The 24,663-nt window shown below is 42.4% G+C and overlaps 2 protein-coding genes across 3 annotated transcripts in view; both read left to right on the forward strand.

Moving 5' to 3' along the window:
* Positions 1-3,043: 3,043 nt before the first annotated feature.
* On the forward strand, positions 3,044-13,005 carry rhoab (ras homolog gene family, member Ab). Its single transcript, XM_080764670.1, has 5 exons — positions 3,044-3,232; positions 6,983-7,143; positions 9,140-9,260; positions 9,928-10,058; positions 10,476-13,005. Exons 2-5 carry the CDS (start codon positions 6,988-6,990, stop codon positions 10,647-10,649), a joined length of 582 nt encoding a protein of 193 aa, XP_080620796.1. The 5' UTR covers positions 3,044-3,232; positions 6,983-6,987; the 3' UTR covers positions 10,650-13,005.
* Positions 13,006-24,222: 11,217 nt separating this feature from the next.
* Positions 24,223-24,663, forward strand: part of sema3h (sema domain, immunoglobulin domain (Ig), short basic domain, secreted, (semaphorin) 3H) — a 73,872-nt gene continuing 73,431 nt past the window's right edge. The window contains exon 1 of one of the 2 annotated variants that reach the window (XM_080764438.1): positions 24,223-24,623. The gene's annotated coding sequence lies outside the window, so the exon portion shown is untranslated. The remainder of the gene's footprint in view (positions 24,624-24,663) is intronic. The other variant, XM_080764439.1, reaches the window with a different exon arrangement.

Here is a 24,663-nt window from a genome sequence, read left to right on the forward strand (position 1 = left end):
TACAGGGTTCCATAACACTGATGAGCTGTGTTGTATTTTGTGTGTGTGTGTGCGCGCGTGTGAGTGTGCGCGGAATGTGCTCAAGCTGACTGGCTGAGCACGGAATGTGATGTATGGTGATAACAGTGCCGCTCATGTCACGCGGGTGTGATATTTTTCTCCATATCGCTGTGTGAGAGACAGTCCACTGAGCAACTCAAAGTGAGTCTAAATGACAAGCATTTTGCATTCTGGCTCTTTGAGGGGAGCTAGCGCCCCCTATGGCCAGCTTGGTGTGTTTGTGTGTTCTCAGCGGCGGCCTTAGGAATCTGGAGGCCCGTTTCAAGACCAAATATGAGGCCCCCATATACCTATGACATCATTATTTTGTTGAGGCCCCCGTGACGGTGGAGACCCCCCCCCCTGAGGGTGGAGACCCCCCCCCCCCCCCCTGAGGGTGGAGCCCCCCCCCTGGTGGTGACGTAACAACTACAAAGAAAGGTAAGAAAGCCTTTTAGTATGGAATTCTGCTTTAAGTACATTTTCAAGCCAATACTTTTGTACTTCTAGACTTTTACTTGTAACGTATTTCTTCATTGCAGTATTGATACTTGTACTTAAGTAAAATATGTTGAGTACTTTTTCCACCACTGTATATTTCTGTAGGCTACCTTTCTTTGTTCAGCATTTCCTCAACCTTATCCAGTCCACTGTCCCTGCTGCTGGAAACTCATTTAGTTTTATAGGCTAGCCATGCAGGCTATTGCCCTATACATGTATGTCTGGAAATGGATATGAGTAACAAGGTGTCCAATGATAATGTAGTGTGGTATGGAGTAGTATACGCTATACGGTATATTTATATCAACAATTTGCCACAGACATGGAGTCTTGCCACATACACATTTGTCCACTATGGACAAATCGATGATATATATATATATATATCCCCTCCATTGTGACAATAATGGCCTAAAAAACTATCATGCAAGGCCTATGTTGTCTTGTTTTCTATCAATTTGGTGCACTGCCTAAATTCACCCCCAGGTGAAGCGGCAAGTAGGCCTATCTCTTCATTAATTAGTAAGTTGGAAGAAAGCCAAGGAACTCAGAGATGATTGTCACAGGGAGATCGACTAACTCCCTGGCCTACCCTGTGTACATGAACAAAGGGTGGGTTAACTTATATTATGATTCATCATGAAAGATATATCTTCATTAGGTTTTTAAACAAACGTTAAGGGGTCGGACCTATCAGACACCTTCTGTATAGGCCTAGTGGCCTACACATGCAGTGACCTACTGTATTCAATAACATTACAAAAATACTGATATAAGGCGAGTTAATAACTCGTCTTATATCAGTATTTTTTTATAACTATAACTCAGAGTTATCAATTTAACTTTTAGAAGTTGCTAGCTCCTCTCGGAACCCTCCGTAAAGTTTCTGAAATTTGGATGTTACTTTACGTAGTGTCCCTATGCATTTATTCCACACGGCCGTGTGGAATAAATGGCCGTGATGTAGAGTCACGGCCGTCTGTGGGGCCCCCCCGTCCCGTTTGTGCCGCACCAGGTCGCGCCCGTTTGCGCAATTCTCGTCTTGCATTGACTTTGTATGTAATCGCGCCGCTCTAACCATCCAAGTCTGGCACCTTAACACGTCTGTTTTCCTCACTGTCCGGGGCGGGGGGTGGTGGGGGGTGGACCACGTCGCCTGTCCCATTGTACACATGCAGATCAGGTATTGAAATGCTAATCTGGGTGCTTAACCTGCCAGGTAGGTAAGAGTATGCATCATAGTACTGTACTCTGCTTCTTAGGCTACTTGTTCACAATGAAACCACCACCAGCAAGAACACCCTGGCTGCCAGCCTGCATGCTGTTGAAACCTTCCAACGTCCCAGCGACAAAACACAGAACCTGCCGAGGCGGACAGGACTAGCCCGCAATCATGGCATTTAAACATGCTCTTCTGTTTATAAACTAAACACTGTGACACGTTTAAAAAGTGTTACAAATAAGTGTTTAGAACCTAAATGCTTGAGTTTAGTGTGAAAAAAAACCAAAAAAAAACAACTTTTTTTAGCGGGGGTGGACGATTATTAAAAACATTTTGTCTCTGCCTTATGGTACACAGATGTACATACCCTCCGTGCAGGCCGTGCTGCAGCCTTTTGGTGGTGTGAGATGTTTCAAAAGAAGCATAAATCGGCTATAGGAGACATCGGAAACGTGAGAGAATTTTAATTTGGCGCAGAAGCCGTTAAGTAACTTTCTTTGACCGTTTTGGCTGCTCTGAAATTCTCTCTTCCTTCCTTCCTTGACTTCCTTATAGAGCGTTGCAGTCCCTCCCCCTTTCAGAACGACGAGTGGCAATGCATTTCTCCCATTATTTGATCGGCCCAAAACATTGTGTTCATTGTAATGATTTGTCACGATCCGAGTTGGCTTTGTCCGCGGCGTAACCGTCTTTAAATAAATACTTAAAGAAAATCCTATGGGAGAAATGCATTGCATTTCATTTACTGGGCCACTCGTCGTTCTGAAAGGGAGGGACTGCGACGCTCTATAGACTTCCCATTGTACCGCCTCACCGGTGCTGTCCCGGTGCGGTAGGCAGTTTTATGCTTCTTTTGAAACATCTCACCACCACCAAAAGGCTGCAGCATGGCCTGCCCGAGGGCATGTACATCTGTGTACCATAACGCGTGGAATCAATGCATAGGGACCCTACGTGAAGTAACATCCACATTTCAGAAACTTTACGGAGGGTTCCGAGAGGGGCTAAGAAGTTGCCAACATGGGTTTACCGGCTTACTTCCTCTTTCAGTGTGTGACAACAAGATAAGAAGAATGATATAGCTCTGACGTCTGACAACGCCTTATTGCGGTCGTGTGTCGACTTCTAAAAATAGACTGTGTTTGTTTATGACTCATTCAACAAGGGAACAGCAACACACACATTTTCCCCAAACTGTTAACAGGCAGCAAGCAAGGCAAGCCCAGTAGAAAGAAAGACAACCCAGAGGAGGAGCACCACCACCATGGCACCAACCAATATGACGTGCCCGCGCAGGTGTGGCTCATGCTCGTCCCCGCCACCCCTCCCCCCAGCTACAATCCCTGGCCGCGCGCTCTCGTCAAACTAATTCATTGTATCGGATTGGAACTGGAAGCCAGTGCCACACACAGCACAGGGAGCGCGACACGACACCAACCGCTGCTACACCACTACACACATAAACTGCAGGTAAACTACTTCAATTAACCTTTTAATTGTGTTATGAACATTGTATTGGTGATTCACAGATGTACTTTTAATTATGAATGGCCCTAAATTGTCCACGAGCCACTTGGCTTTTAGGCGGACCCGGCTAAAAAGGCTAACTGAGTTAGCTTCTTTTCCCCAACCAACCTCACGCATTTCAACGCCGCTGCCTTTCCTTCCGCACTTCATTAGCATTCTATACTATACGTGTCTTTCTTCGTTACATTTAGGGTTTTCTCTCTTTGAACGGAGTAACGTTAGTATGGATGAAAACGTTCTCGAAAGTCTGTTAGGGACTGTGAAGTCACTATGAAAAGTTGAGTCAATGTTCATAAACTTGTACCGCAAAGATAGATTTTGCGATCCGAGGCTTCAGTCAAACAAGGATCTTTTTTAACAACGCTTATAAATGTAACGTCTGTTTAGTTACATTTGAACACACAGGACTAGTAGATCAACACAGGATTTGACTGTAGGTCCTGTGTTGTAACTTAATTACGTAATTACAGTCTATGACTTTGTAACAGGAAAAATGCTATTTTAAAGCTCATTGTTTGTTATGTTTGTAAAGTAAATGGAGAGAACCTGGCTCTTCTTTTTCTCCCTTTCTCCGGTGGTGGAAAAATATAAGTTTCTGCCTACCCCCTCTCGTTCTACTATGGTCTATGTGCCAGGAATAAGTGTGTATTGTGTATATTAAATACGCCGTTTGCTTGCCTTGGGAACGGGGGCCACCCACCCCATTCTTGCACTGTGCGGACACACTAGCCATCTGTTGCCTGTGTGATGACGCCATGTTTGTGGTGGTGACCCACCCAATGCCTAGGTGCTTTTCAAACCACTGCTCTCATGGAAAACAAGTAGCTCCTGTGACTGAAGCCCTTCGTTTTTATTGGGGCGTGTTCTTTGATAGATTATAATACATGTACTGTATTTAACAAGAAAGTGAACCATATTTCATTCAATTATATTTTGTGCTAGATTGTTCTAAATTAGCTAAATTCACTGTTATAAATGGTCTTAAGGTCCCTAACACAAAGGGCTAAGGAAGAATGAGACTTTCTATGCTTATAGTCAAGCTTTACTGTGAGCTCAGTAAGGTACTAGGGTAATTCAATGTAAAATTTGTCAAGACACCATTCTCTAATAAATAAAACATTTAGTATTCTTGCATCTAGGAGGACCTGTATCAAAGTAGTGATTAACACTGAGTGAATCATCATCTAAATTGTAGCCTAGTATGTCACTGTTATGAACTTATGACCCTATGGGTCATATGTGTGTAGCCTATGTGTCGTAACAGGCACCTAGACAGGCTAGAGCCGCTAGACACTTTGTGTTTTTGTTTGTTTCATAGTAGGCAACTGGCATGCAGCTTATTATGCTGTTATTCAGAATGACATATGACTGCAACAGTTGCATGAGCTTCCATCATCACCAATATATAAATGGTCAGCTGAAAATAATGTAAGAGGAATAATAAACCAAACACCCACCCCAGACAGAAAAAATCTGACCCGTCTGAAGTGAGTGGTGCTGTACTGTACAAGCCCTCCTCCCTGGCGTCTGTGTGTTAGGCTGTGCAACAGTGACACAAACGCTATAACACTGTTTTCGTGCTCTGACACAGCCACACACATAGCTGTCTATAGAAGTGGTTGCACCACTTAAAAAATGGATGGTGAATGTGAATGAATGTTTTTAATGGAAAATTATGAGTGCCAAGATGAAAAATGACACAACTGGACCTTTTGTGTAAGATATTTTTTCAGGAAAAAAATGTTAACTTGCAAATGGCATACTGCTAATGGCACAACACCGTTGAACAGGAACAGGTGTTTTGAGGCACAGATGGATGTAGCCTATACTTGCCAGTCTACACATAGAATCACAATTATATAGTTTTTAATATCTCTGGGCGTGAATTGACACAGACTGCTCCAATTATATGTACCCTACTGGGGAAAGCAATTTCTGACAGGAGAGATTGAAGGAGCCATCGTGATATAATTATACTTTGTCATTACAATGACAGTGGATAATTATACTGAGGGGGGGGGGGGGGGGGGAGATCCAATCACTAAATTGATGGAAACTAAGGCTGCAGCCACCCACCTCACTATGCACCACCTCTCTACTTTCTATCTGTTCATTTAATGAACTAAGGCTGCAGCCACCCACCTCACTATGCACCACCTCTCTACTTTCTATCTGTTCATTTAATATCTGATCAAGTTGTTCCCATTCCCATATCTATCCATCTCGTTCTCTATTCATTCCATCTCACTCAGGTATTTCTTCCATTTAATAACTCTCTCCCACCCATGTTTATCTTATCTATCATTTTCATCCTGTGCTGTTTGCCTAAAGTTGCTCCCTCATCCTTTTCTCTCTCCCTATCCATCTTTTCCTATCTGTCTCCGTCCCCCAAATACATTTCTGTACCTTTCCTCCACCCCATCAATATATTTCCCCCTTATCTATCTTAGCTTATATTTTTTGTTTCCTCCCCTCCAGTGTCTCTTCACCACTTAATCTGTCTCTTCCCCTATTTTTCCTCTGCGTTCTTTCTCTTCCATTGCAGTCATCTGGCTAGTGCTACTTCTTCTCATTGTGAACAAGTAGCCTATTGCCGAGTACAGACTACAGTACTATGCATACCCTACCTGGCAGGTGAAAACAAGCCACCAGATTAGCATTTGAATGCCTGATCTGCATGTAGACAGGCAACGCGGTCCACCCCCCTGCCCCCGGGCCAGGACAAAAGAGATGTTAAGGTGCCAGACTTGGATGGTTCGAGCGGCTCGATTACATACAAAGTCAATGCAAAGACGAGAATGGCGCGAACAGTCGCAGCGCGGTACAAACGGGACGGACCGAGGCAAATATATTCCATAGAGTAATGATTATATTCGGGTCTAATTCTTCATGGGGGCTCATGGACGCCCCACTCAATCTCCCAACATCCCAAATCACACAGGGCTATATCTTGTGCCACCCCTTAACCCTTAATTCGAAACTAATTTGCCATTGCCAAGCCCTTCAGCGCAGTATCAAGGCCAGTCACTCAATGAGTCACTGCCCACTGTTTAGTCTGTTAAAAAATTGGCATTGTACACACTCACTGGCAGGTGAGTCAGTGGGATACAACGGCAGTGACAACACAAATGTGTGTGTGTGGGGGTGGGAAACTAATCAATTGGCACAGTCACTAAATAATCGTTGGCTGATTCGCAGGTGCAGCAACGTCCTTGGAAACCCTCAAGACGAGACAGGATTCAATTCTTCTGCTCATTCACTCACAATCTCTTGCTTTCTTAAATTCTTGTGCTTCCTTGAGGTTAATGTAACATGAGGTTAATGTAACAAACCATTCTGGCCCTGGGTGGATCATGCTTAGCCTTTCATCCAGGACATTTTACAGTGCCATACATCAATTAATGTTTATTTATTATGCTGGTACTATTAATCAAGCCATTAAATTAGGCATTCTTGCGTTACACATGGAATTGAACCCATAACAAAAGTGAACTGCTCATATTTAACTATCCAAATCCAATCCATACAAGCGGACAAAATTTCATTGGGGTTAAACCCCCTGGAAAGTGTTTTCCTAAATCCTAACCCAGTCCCACGCAGCCTAGACTACGGTGCAGTACCATGTTTTTAATACCTTTCGAGGTTCATGGTCTTACACGAGGTTCATGGTCTTCCCCATTTGTCCCTCCCCAGGTATTATGGCAGCCATCCGTAAGAAGCTGGTGATCGTGGGGGATGGAGCTTGTGGAAAGACCTGTCTGCTGATAGTCTTCAGTAAAGACCAGTTCCCTGAGGTCTACGTGCCCACGGTGTTCGAGAACTATGTAGCCGACATTGAGGTGGATGGCAAACAGGTACAGTGACCATAGTAGAGACTGCGACTAAGGATTATTAAGCTATTGAGTAATTAACAAAGCAATGTAAGTTGTCATAATTTTTTTAGCCTGTCTTAAAGCACAAATTACATGCATTTTAAAACGGCTTTTAATATTTCATAATCATATTGTCTATGTCCCTCAAAGTTATTTCTAATGGTTTGAGCCTCAATCACCACTCTGATACAACCAGGCCTTGTCAATTCTTTCTGGACTTTGAAAGCAGTTTTAGCTGCAGTACCACACTGTCCTGAGGTGGAGAGGGTGCTGATATGCAGATTATTTAATATTTGAGTCATTATAATACTCATGCTAGATAAAACCAGGCTTGTTTCCATTCCATGCCAGCTTGGAAAATCAACAATGGTGGACATTGTAAACAAAGTCGAAATGCAAATTTGCAACTGAAGACTGAAGAAAAGGAGGAATTATACAAAGTAGGGTGACATTGATGACATCACGATGAGGCCAAAATCAGTCGAGCTGTTTCTGAGAGCAATTTCCATTAAAACACCCATATGACATGAAGGCATGAAGGTTATTTGTGGGGATAGAAAACACACATGGGAGCCCCAAAAACACAAAAGAAATTGAAAAAGTTTAATTTTATGTTATAGGTCCTTTAAAAAAACATTTATGCATGTTAAAACAGAATTTGAACGCATGTGCAGCTTAAAGGGATATTTCACTTTCAAACATGTTTGGGGTCATTTAAAGGAGAATTCCATACTAAAAGGCTTTCTTACCTTTCTTTGTAGTTGTTACGTCCCCACCAAAGAGGTCCAGGTGTTATATTGTGCAAAAGCTCCTTATTGGCTAATGGCTATTTCCCCTACCATAAGCCCTAAATGAATTGCATTGAATGGGAATTGAATGGGGCTACGGGGTGTTCGCTTATTTCCATCGCTCAAAATGATAATTTCTTTGTATATATCCTCTCTTCATAATGTACGGTAAATGATATCCCAAGCGGCACACTTTACTACTTCTTTCGATGGAAATAAGCGAACTAGCATAACACCCCATAGCCCCATTGTATCTTCAAGCTCTGTTAGATTCATTGGTTCTTGGTTCTGGTGACTGATATTATGTGTGGAGGATGTGTTTTAATTATTATATATTTTTTACAAAGACAAAAAAAAATCTTTCCCACGTCCGACACGGTCGAGAAATGAAAGTTACCGTGTTGCAGCTTTCCGTTCTCGGACAGACACAGGGACACACATAGCTCCGTAATGGAGATGGAGCGGAGGCACTGCTCAAAGATAATTGAAAAAAAAAAAAACACAGCCCCCTCACATAGGGGTAATGAATTGTGTTGCCAGAGATCAACTTAGATATTGCATTGGCCACTGCTGTTCATTGGATTGATTCAAACCGTTACTGAATTCTCAACCAATGTTCCAGCGGTTTTGTTTGTTAAACAGACAGATGTAATTATGATATTGGAGGATACCAGACAATATTCTTCTTTAGTTGGTAGTCTTTATCATTATGTAATACAACTACTGTAATTTCTGTATAATACAACTGTGTATGTCCTGATGAAGATCTGATTGATTGATCGAAACATTGACGGTAATACAAATGTAGTATAGCAGAGCTTTTTTCCAGCATTACCAGTGTGCAGATTCTACTAGTTTTTGTAATTATTGATAACTATGAACACCCGAGCACAAGCTAAATACTGGCACAGATCTGCTGTAAATTGTCTGAGCTACCAGCCATTTTAATGGCTGTCCAGCTAAGTCGGCAGAGTACTGATTCATTGTTAAAAATGTCTGTAATACCTGAGTTTGAGATGAGAGTATCGATTCAGCCGTCTTTGTACTCTCTCTCTCTCTCCTATCTCCCCATGATCGTCTTTCTATCTCCCTAAGTTTCAACCTATTCCTCGTCTTTCCACGCCTTACGCCTCTGTAAGCCCATATCGCCACTCATTCTCGTCTTCTCACTCCCTCTTTCTGTGTTGTAGGTGGAGTTGGCTCTGTGGGATACAGCAGGTCAGGAGGACTATGACAGGCTGAGACCGCTGTCTTATCCAGACACTGATGTCATCCTCATGTGTTTCTCCATAGACAGCCCTGACAGCCTGGGTAAGATACAAAGGTTTCTTTTTCTTCTTTTTATTGTTTTCATATATAATTATTTTGTTTTAGTTTCCGGCCTACTTCTGGAGGAGGTTCTTTTACAAAATAATAATTATTAAAATAAATCAGTCAGAGTTTAAAGTTATAATGGGCTTATACGCACAAAATAATTGAGCCAATGTCATGCGTCATAGAACTATCTGCTTCATAAGACAGCAGCCTCTTCCTGAACCGTGTTTTAATGTTTCTCAGCCACAGTGGCAGAAGGATAGCAATTAAATCGCCCAAAAATATTTTTACAAGCTAAAACGATTTTTTAAAGACGTATGACCATGCAACGCGTTTTGAGATTCTAGATCGGATATTGTCACATGTCAACCTTGTACAACAAAGTATAAAACAGGGCTCAAGCTGTTAATCGGCGTAACTGATTTAGTCAAGTAAAAATGTTACAATTTCTTTGTCTTGAATCGTTGATATACACGCTGGGAAAAACGTGCTTCACGATTATCCCATTAACCTACACGAGCAAGATTAATTTGATTGTTCTAAAGGTCTGTTTCGATATAGTTTTGGTTATTCGCCCAGCCCTAGTATCAGCCATCATTCTGAGCTTTCGTGCGTCCATATGTACAATCTTTAATCCCGTGTCCCTGCTGTGTCTGTCCTACAGAAAACATTCCTGAGAAGTGGACCCCTGAGGTCAAACACTTCTGTCCCAACGTCCCCATCATCCTGGTGGGGAACAAGAAGGACCTGCGTAACGATGATCACACGCGCAGAGAGCTGGCCAAGATGAAGCAGGTAAATTGGATCTCTCTCAAAGTTAGATAAGGTGTAAAACATGACTAATGCATTAAATACATGCATATGTATTTCTGATATTAATGACTAGCCTCTGCCCCAGCCTTACTCGTATGCGAAGAGAAAAGCCTGGTCACAATGTAAGGCAGAGAGTGCAGAGGTGGACATTTTGGGACAGAACATCCGTCAGACGTATTTCCCCAAGATACAATATTTGTTTTGACCAATCACAACACTTTGTAAAGCGTCAACGTCATTTCCTTGAGCGGTACTTCCGTCAAAAATCCTGCTACTTCCGCCAAATTTCAGCAATGCACTCTACAGCGTATATTGTTCCCACCGTGGTTAATGACACGCTAAACATCTAATAGAACCTACATTTACTCCTAACCCTAACTTCTTCTTTTAATCCAATAGGAGCCTGTGAAGCCAGAAGAGGGCCGGGACATGGCCAATCGGATTCAGGCTTTTGGCTACATGGAGTGCTCAGCCAAGACCAAGGATGGTGTGCGGGAGGTGTTTGAGATGGCCACTAGAGCGGCACTGCAGGCCCGCCGTGGCAAGAAGAGCAGTAAATGTCTACTGCTGTAAAATGGCTGCTATATTTGGACAGTTTTTTACCCCTGGTTTCTTACTGCCTGGGGCTAGGGGAAGGGATGCTGGGAGGGAGGGTTAGAAAAGAGTGCAGTAAATGACTACCGTTGTAAGATGGCCATTCATTGGACTCAATTTAACCTAAGTTGGTCCAGGACTATGGGGCTGGGGAGGGAAGCAAGGATATTGGGATGGAGAAGTGGGTTGGAGATGAGCCCCAGCTACCATCTGGTGAATTCTGGCTGTGTGTCTGGGACGTTTGACTGCTCTACTGGCCATTGTGGCACGTAGTCAGCCAGTATTTAACAATTTTGTATAATGTTCTAAAACTATAGTTGAAAAGTGAAAGTGGCTGGTGCAGTTTGGGATGTACTGGCCACCGTGGCTGGTGAAGTTTAAGGTGTAACTGGCCACCGTGGCTGGATGTTGATTTCTTGCCTTGAAGGGGTGGGGTGAATGTTTGTGGATGGGAAATTAGCACAAACATGTAGCGCTCCTAATAACCACAAATGGTCTCCTCACTCTAAGTTAGCATACCTGGCTGGCACTATATGGTGGGGTGGGCGGATGGATGAAGAGGGATAGGAATATAGTAATTGTTTGCTGCTATCAATGGCCATGACTGTATACGTTCCAGACCAGGGCAAAAAAAGGACCAATTTGGACATTTCACACAGTTTGCTGTGTTGTGTGGTTGTTTTTCTTGCCACCAAATTGTGTTGGAACAGCCTCAACGGAAGAGAAACGACACAATCTACTACTGAAGCTCTCATCCAGTCTGTTCAGACAGACTCCCACTGTCACTTCAATAACTAATCGAACAGCTGTTTCAGTTTACTTTTTGTGGTTTCTAAGGACATGATACTGTAAAGATGTGTCATATATATATATGAAAATGATTAAAGGATAGAGTTGGATCTAAAGTTCTGTACAGACGGTACAGTCGACAGAATAGGTGACAGTCAAAAACAATAGAGGGAAGAAACATTTATAACAAGGTGAGCTGAGCTCTTCATCCGTCCTCTTCTCAAACTCTCCCTCGACAAACAATTGGAACAGATGACTGACAGTCAGTGAAATAATACAGCTGAGTGAATATTGGAATCAGCCACTGGCTGGTAATGAAAAGGAAAAGTATTTTTTCCCCCCTAATATTGTGCTCAGACAACCTGGTCAAACTCATCCACTGGTTCCTTTTAACCTGAAGCCGATTCTAAAAAAAGTAAGTTTTCAGAAGAGCTAATGTTGTCAGTGGAGCTCAACCTTTTTCATGCCCCCTAGAATTATCTGTATTTGGCCACAGACGGTGAGATGGAATGCCTAAAGGTGGCATCTCGATTCACAATGAAACAGAATTGGCTTTTGAGTTGAGTTGAAATTCATACAATCGCTTGACCCTGGAGTATTCCAATATTTTCTGGAATACTGAGATCTGTACATTATTTTGGTACTTCTCATCCTTGTAAACGAATGGACAAAGATCTCAACCTGTATATGAGATGCATGCCAAGTGTCCTAGTTGTCAGAACAGGGGGCAGTCATATTTGGGGAATATATTGTAATGCTTTTTTTTCCTTCTAACAATGGAGAGAATTCACCACTGGCTGGAAGGTTTGAGCGTGGTACATTGACCTTATTCAAGAAATCTGATTATTACATTGAATGTCCCAAATGCTGGCTCCTTGTGTCATTGTATGTTGTACTCTCGTCGTCGTTGTCTTCCTCCTTGTTCTAAGTGAGGAGACTGACTCGGAACCAGAGACTAAAGTTGTTTTTTATGTATTTCCATCCCCTCTCTAAAAACTAATGTATATGTTGTCTTATCAGTATTTAAAATGAGAGGTAGGAGACTCGGGATTGCTTGTGTGTCTTGAATTTGTTTTTTAATGCTTTACATGAATTATTATGGTGATTTACATTTGGTTGTCGCTACCTGTCAATCATCCATGCCAAATGCTGTTATTGGGCAGTCAGGAGAAAGGCTGGCCTCTCGGCTGCCTGTCTAGAACTCTGCAAGGACCCACCCCTCTCTTTTCGATCTCCCCTCCATTACCCAAATTAGATGGATGGTATTTTACAGTTTTATTTTTTTTAACATAAATGGGCCAAAATGAATAGGAACTGATTTACTTGTTTTTTTCCTTTCCTTTTTTTCTTTTTTCTTTTCTTTAATTTTTTTTCATATGAAACATTTGTTTGTAAAAGAACAGGAAAACTAAGCTGTATGCAAAGTCTGTAAATATGAGAAGTGGGTTTGTTTATAATAGCCACGCACACACCACAAACGCAGGACTGGAAACTGTATTTGTAAACTAGCTTTGGTTTGTCTAATAAAATTACTTTATATATAATACTTGGTTTCCATGTTAATTTTGTTTTCTGAGCTACTGCTACATGAGGGATTTTTTAAACAATATTAAAATGGCTGTGTAACATTTTAAACAATGGTAAATACCTATTATGAAAGAGGACAGTTAGTAAAGTGAGGAGTTCTATGCACGAGAATAAAACAAATGACAGTATAGAAGAAATTATTTTTAAACTCATTAAAGGCAGAGGCAAACGGAAAGCTCTTTGGCTTTGATTTAAAAGAACAGTTGTAGACCGAACAGTGTTCTGGCAGTTTGTTTTTGCTGCATAAAAACTGAAAGCTTAAGAGCATACCTGTCCCATACGACCTGATATGTCTGGATGGTTCAGGATGTAGCACAAGATCAGAAATGCATTTTGGATCTAAAGTTCTAAACCAATTAATGCTATAAACCAACACAACTACTTTGGAATCGATTTGTCGACAGATTTTATAGAGACCTGTAAAGACACCATTCAGTCACATGTCCAGGTACCCGTAGTCTGTCCTTTGCCTCATTACATCAGAGAAGAGAAGGGGCCTGGTATAGAGATTAATGCATCACATTTTTCTCAAACTGTCTATGAGTAGCTGTCTGCCTGCCTGCCAGCCAGCAAGTTGGTTAACAGAAAATAAATTGTTATGGCTGAGTAAAATAAAATACAATAAACACAATTTGCCTGAAAATAGATTACCCAGCTATGACCTTTTTCATGAAAAAAAATGAGTAGTGATATGGCTGACTGAGTAAAATAAAACAATCTACCTGAAAATAGATTAGCTATAAGTGAAGAGCAATTTCCGCAATTACCATTTCCGCAATTTCCATTTCCGCAATTTCCGCAATTTCCATTTCCACCATTTCCGCAATTACCATTTCCGCAATTTCCGCAATTTCCATTTCCGCAATTTCCATTTCCACCATTTCCGCAATTTCCGCAATTACAATTTCCGCAATTTCCATTTCAATTTCCAACTATTAATGGCAGCTGGGTTTCATCATTCAAATAAAATAGAATGCTGTCCGTTTAGCTATAAAATTATGTCAGGGAATAGGGATACAGAGTATATGTCTTTCATTTGCATTGCATCTCCCCCCCCCCCCCCCCCCCCCCAAGCTTTTATTTTCGTTCGAGTAATAGTACAACTCTAATAGTATTACTTATAATAATGTAATTAAAGATAACTTCATTCAGATTTTTTTTTCTTCTTTTTTTTTAGATTTTCATTGGTGGGCCAGTCATAATGGTCCCGCGGGCCTGATGTGGCCCGCGGGCCTGAGGTTGAGTATCACTGCAGTAGGCTACATGCAGTGCTGGCAGCCAGCACGGCATGAGAAGCAAAGCAGAGAGATGCGCAGCAGTTTTACAGGAGATACTAGTGTGAACTGGAAGTTCCTCCTGGAACTGTCTTTGAGTGTCCTTTCAGTGTGAACTGAATGTGTGTGGATGGGTGAATACAATGCACATTTGAAATCTACAAGCTCATAGCGCGGCACTGAGTGCCGCACTATGAGCTTGTAGATCTGCTATTTTTCAATAGCTAAAGTAGAACACGAAAAGGACATATAGCATATAACATATAGCTATGTTGTCACAATGTCACCAAACAAGGATAATGTGTGTTGTTTGTGTGTGTGTGTTAAACATTACACTGACTTGCTTGCATGTGTTTTGTACAACGTATATTATAAGTGACAACTTGATCTATTTCATATGAGTCTGACAACAACCCTGTTTGTGTCATAATAGAGAGTGAACTGGTGGTGAAGCGTCGCTGTTTTAGTTCTCTGTACGGATAGTGAGTATATCAGTAGAAGGATGCTGAAGTTGGAACTGCCTGGCAGGAGGCGTAGTAGAGGAAGACCAAAGAGATTTATCATGGATGTAGTGAAAGAGGACATGAAGTTAGTTGGTGTGAGAGAAGAGGAGGAGGCAGAGGACAGGGTGAGATGGAGGCAGGTGACACGCTGTGACAACCCCTGAAGGGAACAGCTGAAAGGAAAGGAAGAAGCGGATGTCTGTCTGGGCCATGTCAGGGTGAGACTGTAGGCCTGTCACTACTAGGGACACACTGCTCACCCATAAAGTCATCAGAGTTATGGAAACATAGGTAGTTCACATTGTTGTCTGAAATATGACAGTGTGTTTGGGTTTTGCTGTGGCTGATGATCAACCAGCAAAGTTGTGCAAGTTGTAAACTTTTGTTCTTAGAAGATACCTGTGTGATCGTGATCATTCATCGTACATCATCATATATCATCTCATTCCGGGCCAATCAGAATTTGCGTCCTCACCTTATGTGGCCCCTCAAAAATAAGGGCCTTCAGTCACATGTCCAGATACCTGTAGTCTGTCCTTTGCCTCATTACATCAGAGAAGAGAAGAGGCCTGGTATGAGTATGACCTATGACATCATCACTATGGTAGAACACTTTATTTGCCTCTCAGTGTTGAGAACTATAAACACTGACAATGACTTATCCTTTGTCTCTGTAATTCAGCAGGGCATTGAAGGCCAGGTTAGTTTTCTCATGCCAATAAAGCTCCTTTGAATTGAATTGAATTGAGAGAGAGAGAGAGAGAGAGAGAGAGAGAGAGAGAGAGAGAGAGAGAGAGAGAGAGAGAGAGAGAGAGAGGAACAATAGCCGGGGATCCTCAAGCCCAATAGTTAAGGATTAACCTGTGATGTCATGCCATACTTTTTATTTGTGCTTTCTCTATTCACTTGGTCATTAAGGTCCACAGAATAAGAGGCCTGCTCTGCCGAAAACATCACTGAAAAAAAATGTTATGGTCATTTTTGTATACCACACCATAGACAACCAATATAAGGGCAAAGTTTCCCAAATTTCATCATGCTTTAAGTAGCATGTGACAACAAAAAGTATGGCATGACAGCACAGGTCCTGTCCAATTTTGGGCCTGTGGCTCCCCGGCTATAAAGAGTAAAATACCAAGAGAAAGAATCAACTGAGAACAGTTTGAACAGCCTTTGGCTTTAATCAAATGGTTATAGGGTTTTCCCTGTTTATTTCTGCCCATGTGTCAAATATGCCAATTATCTCATTAATTATGCACAATACAAAAATGTACATCAGAAATGGATTCTACAGGAGTGGAAAATACATAAGGATCAACTGAGAAAAGTTTGGCACATGACCCTTTTATAGAATAGTTTAATAGACCGGGTTTGCCCTGTCTAGGACCATGTGAAACAAACAGGGAGAAAGTGAAAGGAAAAGGAAGCCTGTCAGTGCCTCCTCCACCCAGGCCAGCCAGAGACAAGTTGTGCCACTCTTTTAATTTATGCTGCAGCCCTCCATACAGGCAACATACCAGGCTGGTGGGGAGAGAGAATGACATGGATGGATGGGTGCATGACGTTTTTATTCCCAGCTAGTCCTTTCCAATATGCGCCTCTCTCGCAGCCTAGCTAGTCGCTACCCAATCCTCTGAGTCTGTGATATATATTCGCGTACCGTGCGTCGCCGGAGAGGAGGACGGTGGACTCCGGTGGAGAGGGAGTGGAGTGGAGCGAAGCGCTGGCTTTATATACCAGTCTATTTTTAGCCTCTCGCGAGCCCGACTATTTTTAACCAATAATATGAGCTCATCGGAGGTCGGGATGGGAACTGGGCTTATCCAATGAGAATGAGGGAATGAGTGGAGTGGGCGGGTTACACAATAACCTATGATCTGCAGTAAAAGTAAAACACACTGAGTATAAGTGACTTTGTAAGAACTGAAGTATTTTTCCTTCTCTTCTCTTTCTCTCCCACGTCCCCCCACCATCTCCCTCCTCGTTTCGTTGTGCCTCTAGTAGCCTACTATCCATCCATCTACCTACTTCCCTCTGTCTGTCGTCTGAGCTGAGGGGTATTTTCGGTCATGCCTTTTCCCCCAAACGTGCTGGTGCTACTGAATGCTGCTGATGACAGACAGGGATTTGCTCCAAATTGACCGTGAGTCATCCCACTCCTCCCAGACGTGTATACACAGTGTTGCTTTCCCAAAACAAGTTCTAGCTCTCATAGTCATACACAACAGTGACAACAGCACAGACGAGACAGTAGACTGCTTACACACACACACACACACACACACGAAAACACTGCTCCGACCTATGGCTCCGACCCACACCCAGGCTGTGCATAGCATAGCTACGCAGTGCAGCACATGTGAACGAGGGGTTGGTTGACTGCATGGCCACAGGGCAGGCTGACTAAATATTAAGCGATTTAAACACTTGTTTAAGCTCCTAGGTCCTAGGTACATTTTAAAACATCCGAGAGCCCGCGAGCGACGTCAGGCTTTTCCCTTGTACGATACTGTGTGTAAAATAAAAGGGTAGGCCTACACATTGGCCATATTCAGACCGCAGCCATCTTGCCAGCAAGGTGCTACCTACCTATAGGTGATACTAACCATAGACAGCCCATTCATCCAAACAGAAATGTCCTCTCTAATTTTATTTAACAACGTCAAAATCACCAACATTGCAGCTGTAGGGAAAGCTTGAATTATCCTCTTTCAATCTGTAAAGTGTTTGTTTCATAAAAATCACACCCGTGTGAACCGAGTGGTACGGTGCAACTCCCCTCTCTCCCCCTCCTCTCTCTCCCCACCCTTCTCTCTCTCTCTCTCTCTCTCTCTCTCTCTCTCTCTCTCTCTCTCTCTCATTAGCAGGCAACAGTGCCCCGGGCCCTACCAGTGTTGCCAACTCTCCAGTAACGGAAGTAGCTAGTGGCTCCTCGAAAAGTCGCTAAAAGTCGCCAGGGGTGGGATATGCGCGCGCGTAGCGCGCGCCGCCCCTAGCGACTTTTTTGCGTCCCTAGCGACTTTTAGGCGCCCCTAGCAACGAAAATATGTAGCCAGCCCAGAAAAACATTTGTCATTTATGTGCACTTAGTTTGTATCATCTCTTCATTTGATAACACATCGTTTAAACTCATTGTAATATTTAAAAAAAACATACCTCAATTCAACTAATGTTTAGAACGCTATTTTGTTCCGATCCATACAGGAATTAGAAGGTTAATACTTTATGCATCCGAGTGTGTATTTTATTTTTACTAGCAGACTAAACTGAGCTGCCAGTGCTTCCTCCTTTCTTGCTCTGTCGAGCTCGAGGGGCGCGTTCGGAAATACCGCACCGGAGCGCACTCGCCTAGGCAAGTAGGCAGAGCAAGAAAGGAGGAAGCACTGGTAGACAGTCTGTGCAGTGTGCACATAACCGAGCCGAGGAAGCCACTGAGCCTGCTGTGACCTGTGAGCCAGACTAGACGCGCCGACCACTTTTAGTTTTGCCAATTTCGCGGATTTGAGGCTAAGAAAAAAAAAAAAAAAGATTTTATCTCTGGCGCATATCTGGCGCCTGTCAACACGATTTGTCCCCAATTCACCAGGGGAAAAAAGCTAGATTTCTCGCCAGAAGCTTTTCACTAATTCAGTCGCTAGGGGGGTCTGGAAAGAAGCTAAATATGACGACAAATCCGCTAAGTTGGCAACACTGGGCCCTACTGGTACTCATTATATGATGCTCATAGGTGAACATCACATACAGGTGAACACGGACAAAGCTGTTCCTTCACTCAAAAATCCACCATAGACATTTTATGAGCTACTTCCTGTCAAGAAATTCCTTGCATGTGATTTGCAAGTGTTGGAGTTTGGAATTGCTCGTTGAATATCACTCAACGGCCCATGCGTAGTGCGTACCACCCGTTTTGAATGTGCACATAGTGCAGCAGGAGGTTGCTTTACTGATAACGAGCGCTTCCATACTCTGATACTCTGAAAATAATCATCTGCAAGGAATTTAGCTCATAAAATGTCTACAGTGGATTTTTATTAAACAAAAACCTTACAGATTGAAATAGGATAATTCAAGCTTTCCCTGCAGCTGCAATGTTGGTGATGTTGACGTTGTTTAATATAATTAGAGATGACTTTTCTGTTTGGATGAATGGGCTGTCAGCCTGTCACCTAGGTATCACCTAGCCCTAGAATGTCTCCTGGTGTTACATACAGTTGGCACAGTATTCCACATACAGGAGCCATAGAACACCCTGATTCATTTCTGGTTGGGGGCAACATGCGCAGCATTAAATGTGTTAAGGCTGTACCCTAGCCCTTGCTGTTTTATAGACTCGAACTTCGGTAGGAACATCTGAACCATTCGTTTCCAATTAATTAAAAAAATAAACTTCGAGCTCCGAACCTTGGTGGGGGGCATACGGACGTTTCTACTCTGCCACAATGTTATGCTTCCCACACACACGGGCAGATGCAAAAGATAAAGATGCTCACGCAGAATATTTGTAAACAAGATTTTTTTTACAAAAATTATCGTGGGAACGATGGCTTCCATTTTCGCATTGCAACTTTTCAGAAGAAAGCCCGAAGTTTCTATTAGCTTGGATTCCTCATCGATGATGTCACCGGTGGACGGGTTTCTGAACTGCCTACAGCCCTCCTATGAGACACAAACTGAGTAGAAAAAAACACCATTTTATCATGATTATTAGTGAGGACCTATTATATGAAGATAGGTTGAAAAGTGGTCCTTTAAGCAGCAGCAGGAGGACGTTTGTTAGCAGCAATTATTATATATATATGATATAGTACTTTATTGTCAGTTCACACTGAAATTTGTCTTGCGACACAGCAGCCAAGTATGCAGAACACATACAAAACACAAAGAACAAGACAATTTACATACATAAAGACATGAGCAATATCCACCGCTTAGATTATCCTGTGGCTACTACATCTCCTGATTAAGCCTCAAGGTTGACTGGTAGACAAAGGACTCTTTAGTTTGGAAGCGCTCATTGAATAATCACTCAATGGCCCTGCGTACCACCTGTTTTGAATTTGCACATAATGCAGGAGCCAGCAGGATACTGAAAGGGAGTGCTTCCAAACTCCAACACTTAGAAAAAAATCACCTCAAGGACTTTCTTGACATAAAGTAGCTCATAACATGTCTATGGTGGATTTTTATTAAACGAACACTTTGCAGATAGAAAGAGCATGCAAGCTTTTCGTACAGCTGCATTTTGAGCATCTCAGGAAATCTGTCACACAGTTTAGAAGATAGAACCATATGTTTGAAGTAGCTGTCTGGTGTGGTCATTTCCGGGTATTTCGCCCCGGATAGAGAATTTTTCACAGTTGCTAAGTTGTTCGCAGCGGTCATATTAGCCAAGAACAGTTGAGATATTCTTCTAAATGAAGTGCAGTATATCTGGAGTACTGCTGTTGAGCGCGTTCCCGACCCACACCTTAGCTTTCCTGAATCCTGTGAGTATTTTAGTCAATATTATACTGACCTCTAGCGGCAATGTCTACTCATTGCACAATGCATACGACTTTGGAACTCACATTTATATTGTTGTTTATGAACACAAAACACTCTTGAATGGCAATTTCCTACTCCTAGTAGTGGTAAACATTTGTATAATAATTCGAGTTGTGAGTAGACAAAAATACCTGTATTTGAGTGACACATTGTTCATTTTGGTCTGATGGTAAAATCGATGCAACCACAGAGCCTTCTCCCTTCTGGACACAACTAATGAACATATACAGTAATCAAATAAACTGCCACGAGATGGCAGCATAGTCTAACTTTTCAATGGATCCAGATAATGGGTAGATGACTAATATTGTGCATAATAATCTATCCAAGCCAGCATTATTATTAGAGTGGAGGTCAGTTTTAGGAAATGTGTCACTTAATTAGACCACGGTCAGAGCTGAGGTGACGTCAACACCCTATGTAAAGTTTCCTTCAAATAACTATTTAAATATAATAAATATTTAGCCAAGGCTACGGATAGCCTACTTTGTCGACTAAATCTACAGTTGATTTAGTCGACTGAAATGTATTTTGGTGGGCCTTGGTGTCGTCGTAATGACTGTTTTTACACTTGCTGAAAATAGCCGATCTACAAGCTCACAACACGATGCGTTGTGAGCTTGTAGATCGGATATTTTCAGCAAGCAACCAATTGTAAAATGACTTATACTGGATCTCTTGTCCACTAGTCCCTTCCTAACATTTTAGTCTAGTTTTTATTTGTTGACGAAATTGTCAGTATATTTAGTCATAGTTTTAGTCATCATGGCTTAGTTTTGATTTAGTTATTATGTCGTTTTTGTCAGTGAAAAAAAGGTAGTAAAACAACACTGGTGGTTTCTGTTTTAAGGAATCTCATCTCCCCCCCCCCCCTTTTTTTTCCTCATTTGACAGAAACCGAAAGAAGGAGAAAAGACAGCAGAAGAGAGCTAGAGCCATGATGTCCTTCAAATCATCTGATGCAAGGAGGTCAGTAGGCTATACCCCTGGAATACCAGACAACTCGCCCCTTTACCAACTCGCCCCCGCCAAAAGTGTTAATGTAGTTAACAGTTAATTTAGTATTTCCCTCCCTCCCCTGAAATCTAAAATTACCTTGTATACAGATTTATTTGATTTTATAGTAGTCGATCTCTATACTCTGTAAAATTAAGGAAGAATAACATGAGACAGAGACGGTGTCTTAATTAAGGTGCTTAATTTAAGTTAATTTAGGACCTTCTAGCAGTTAATTTCGTTTTATTAAACATATTTCTTCCATATGTAGCCCATGTTTTGTAATGGCATCATGATGCTATTATGCCCATGGATATACAGATTGAAGTTAACAATTACAAATGAATATAATACCTTTTTATATAATCACCAACATGAATTTATGTTTGTTATTTTCAGCTAGATAGAGTAGTGGGGCGAGATGGAAAAGGGGTGACCGTACCTGTTACCACCCCTGGGCCCTGATGGGTGCATAGGTTAGGTTGTCAGTCAGTTACAATACGTCTACACGTAGCCTACACGTCTGAACCGGGCCCTTTAAAAGCAGGGGCATCTACTAGAGAACATGGGGGTCTTTAAACCATTGTTTATATAATGTATTATCTTTTTAATTTGAAGAAAGGTGGTATTATTTTCTTTCAGCACAAAATGGGCTTCAGTGTCCCACTCACAGCATGCATGTATGTCAAATTGTCAATATAGTCAGTGCTGCCATAGGCAATATTGCCTGGGTGGCCTGTATGGAAGCACTGGCCCTGAATATAGTCGCCTAAATCAACTACGTACATTTTGGACATTTTGGACTATTAGATTATCAAGAGTATTGGTCTGTATGTGATAAATTATGTGATTTAGCACAATACTGTTTGTTGCATTAGGCTACAATTTACTTACTCAGTCACAACTCAGAAAAGTTAGCCAGCCGTTCTTCATCCAGCCCAAACTTGAACTATTTTATTTGTTTTTAGATTAGATTAGTTTTAATAAAAAAATGTCACCCCCCTTTGGTCGTTATTCACACATTTCTGTGTTGTATATCCTACTGACTCTCACCTGCCAGTGAGGAGCCCCCACAAGGTCGTAGTAGAGTGCCAGCCCGTATGAATACATGCAGTGACAAATAACACCCTCCCTGCTCGCACACAGGCTATTTGTGTTCGCATAGACATCAAAGTCGTACGATTTGTCACACATGTTACCGCAGTGAAATTTGTTCCCCGCATTTGACCCATCTCTTGGAGCGGTGAGCCGCAGCCAAGGAGCGATGAGCTGTAGCCGTGCCGCGCTCGGGAATAATTTGATTAGTTGATTTGACTGGGGGCATTGGGTCCCATTTCGAACCCCGACCTCCCAGTTTCAGGGCGGACACTCTAACCACAAGGCCACTGAGCTGGTCAGACAAAGCAGGATGCACCAAGGTGGATTTTTGACAGACAGTCAACTGAAGCACATTGGTATGTGTGTGTGTGTGTGTGTGTGTGTGTGTGTGTGTGTGTGTGTGTGTGTGTGCGCGTGTGTGTGTGTGTGTGTGTGTGTGTGTGTGTGTGTGTGTGTAATTATACAATAGCACAAACTGGCATGGACAGCCACTACTGAATAAAATATTTTTGCGCTGAAGATAGAAAAGTCCTGGGAGAAAGAGTCTGACTTGTTCATTTGCACGCAACCTAAATTAATTATTTATCCGGAGAATGAATAAATTGTCGCCTCTAGCCCGTGATTGAACTTGAGCTTGTGTGAGAAATACAGCCCGCAGTGCCAGCAGCTCCTCTGGGTTACACTGTTAGACAAGCTTGTTGATGTGGTTCTCAATAATAATGAAAATGTTAAACCATTATGCTACTACACAATGTCAGAGTTTTGTGCCCAAAACCGAGATAGACATGATTTGAAATACCGGTAGTGTCATACATACACACAATGACGGAGGGCTGTAAATCTATGTGAGTACTGTTTTACACACGCACGCAGGCTGCCTGTTCATGTGATGAATGTTTATAGATTTATAGACTTTTATTTATTAATTTCTATGTTAATAATGTATTCATCATTGAAGCATTGAGTTGTTTAGGTACTTTTGCTCTCATTGGTGAGTGTGTGTGTGTGTGTGTGTGTGTGTGTGTGTGTGTGTGTGTGTGTGTGTGTGTGTGTGTGTGTGTGTGTGTGTGTGTGTGTGTGTGCGCGTGTGCGTGTGTGCGTGCGTGCGTGCATGTGTGTGTGGACTCATTTAAAATGGATGGTGGGGCTGAGGGGATTGAGAAGGATGGAAGGAAGGAAGGAAGGAAGGAGGAGGGAGGGTGGGGCCAAGAAGAGATGGAGAGAGGGAGAAAGAGAAGGGGGGATGAATGGAATATAAAGGAATAAAGATGAAAGCTCAATTGCCACGGTCTTCTTTCCACTTGAAGCAGGTTTGTGTGTGTGTGTGTGTGTGTGTGTGTGTGTGTGTGTGTGTGTGTGTGTGTGTGTGTGTGTGTGTGTGTGTGTGTGTGTGTGTGTGTGTGTGTGTGTGTGTGTGTGTGTGTGTGTGTGTGTGTGTGTGTGTGTGTGTGTGTGCGCGCATGTGTGTGTGTGTGAGAGAGAGAGAGAGAGTTTGTGTGTGGGGCAGGGGGGTGGGCAGGTGTAATGACAGTATGAAATAAATAAATAGAGAGAACGGTACAGAATATAAAATAGAGAAACAGTTTGACAGGGGAAGTTAGAGCAAAAGAAAGACAGATCTAGATGGGGAGAAAGTGTGTACCGTAGTTGATGGGGAGAGAGACTGAGAAAATGAGAGGGGAGGAGAGACAGAGAGAGAGAGAGGGAGGGAGAGAGAGTGACAGAAATACATAACAGAGTGAAGCACCACAGACAGAGTCACAGAGGAGCTGAGAGGAGGCAGTTTGTGCGTCTAAACTGTCAGGCTGTAAGCAGCAGTGGGTAGTGTCTTGTTTACTTGGAATACGTTCACTTTCAAGCCCACACACACACACGCACGCAAACAAACTCACTCACACACACAGGGCAGATGTCTGACTCATACACACACATACAGGCAGTGTGTTTGCGTTTAAATTCAGCACTTACCATCTGTGTTGATCACAGATTAGAAACTTGAAATAGTGTCTGTATGTGTGTGTGTGCGTGCGCTATCCTGGGTTTCCTACACATCAACACATGGACTAAGAGCACATGTGCTGTGCTTCTATTTGGAGTTGGCCTGCGCTGATAGATTTTTGGACTTGACACTTGGAGATCAAGACAGGAGAGCGTTTTTTGGTGTGTTGGAATTCTACAAACGCTTTGGCTCTACAGTCTCAC

This window comes from Protomyctophum bolini, assembly GCF_963924005.1.
Source record: "Protomyctophum bolini genome assembly, chromosome: 5".
Taxonomy (NCBI): Eukaryota; Metazoa; Chordata; class Actinopteri; order Myctophiformes; family Myctophidae; genus Protomyctophum; species Protomyctophum bolini.

What these genes read in the sequence shown, in the direction of transcription:
- rhoab (XM_080764670.1), top strand. Translation starts at nt 6,988, where the DNA reads ATGGCAGCCATCCGTAAGAAGCTGGTGATCGTGGGGGATGGAGCTTGT. An exon ending in TTGAGGTGGATGGCAAACAG is followed by an intron (nt 7,144 to 9,139) that starts GTACAGTGACCA and finishes TCTGTGTTGTAG; the next exon opens with GTGGAGTTGGCTCTGTGGGA. An exon ending in AGCTGGCCAAGATGAAGCAG is followed by an intron (nt 10,059 to 10,475) that starts GTAAATTGGATC and finishes TTAATCCAATAG; the next exon opens with GAGCCTGTGAAGCCAGAAGA.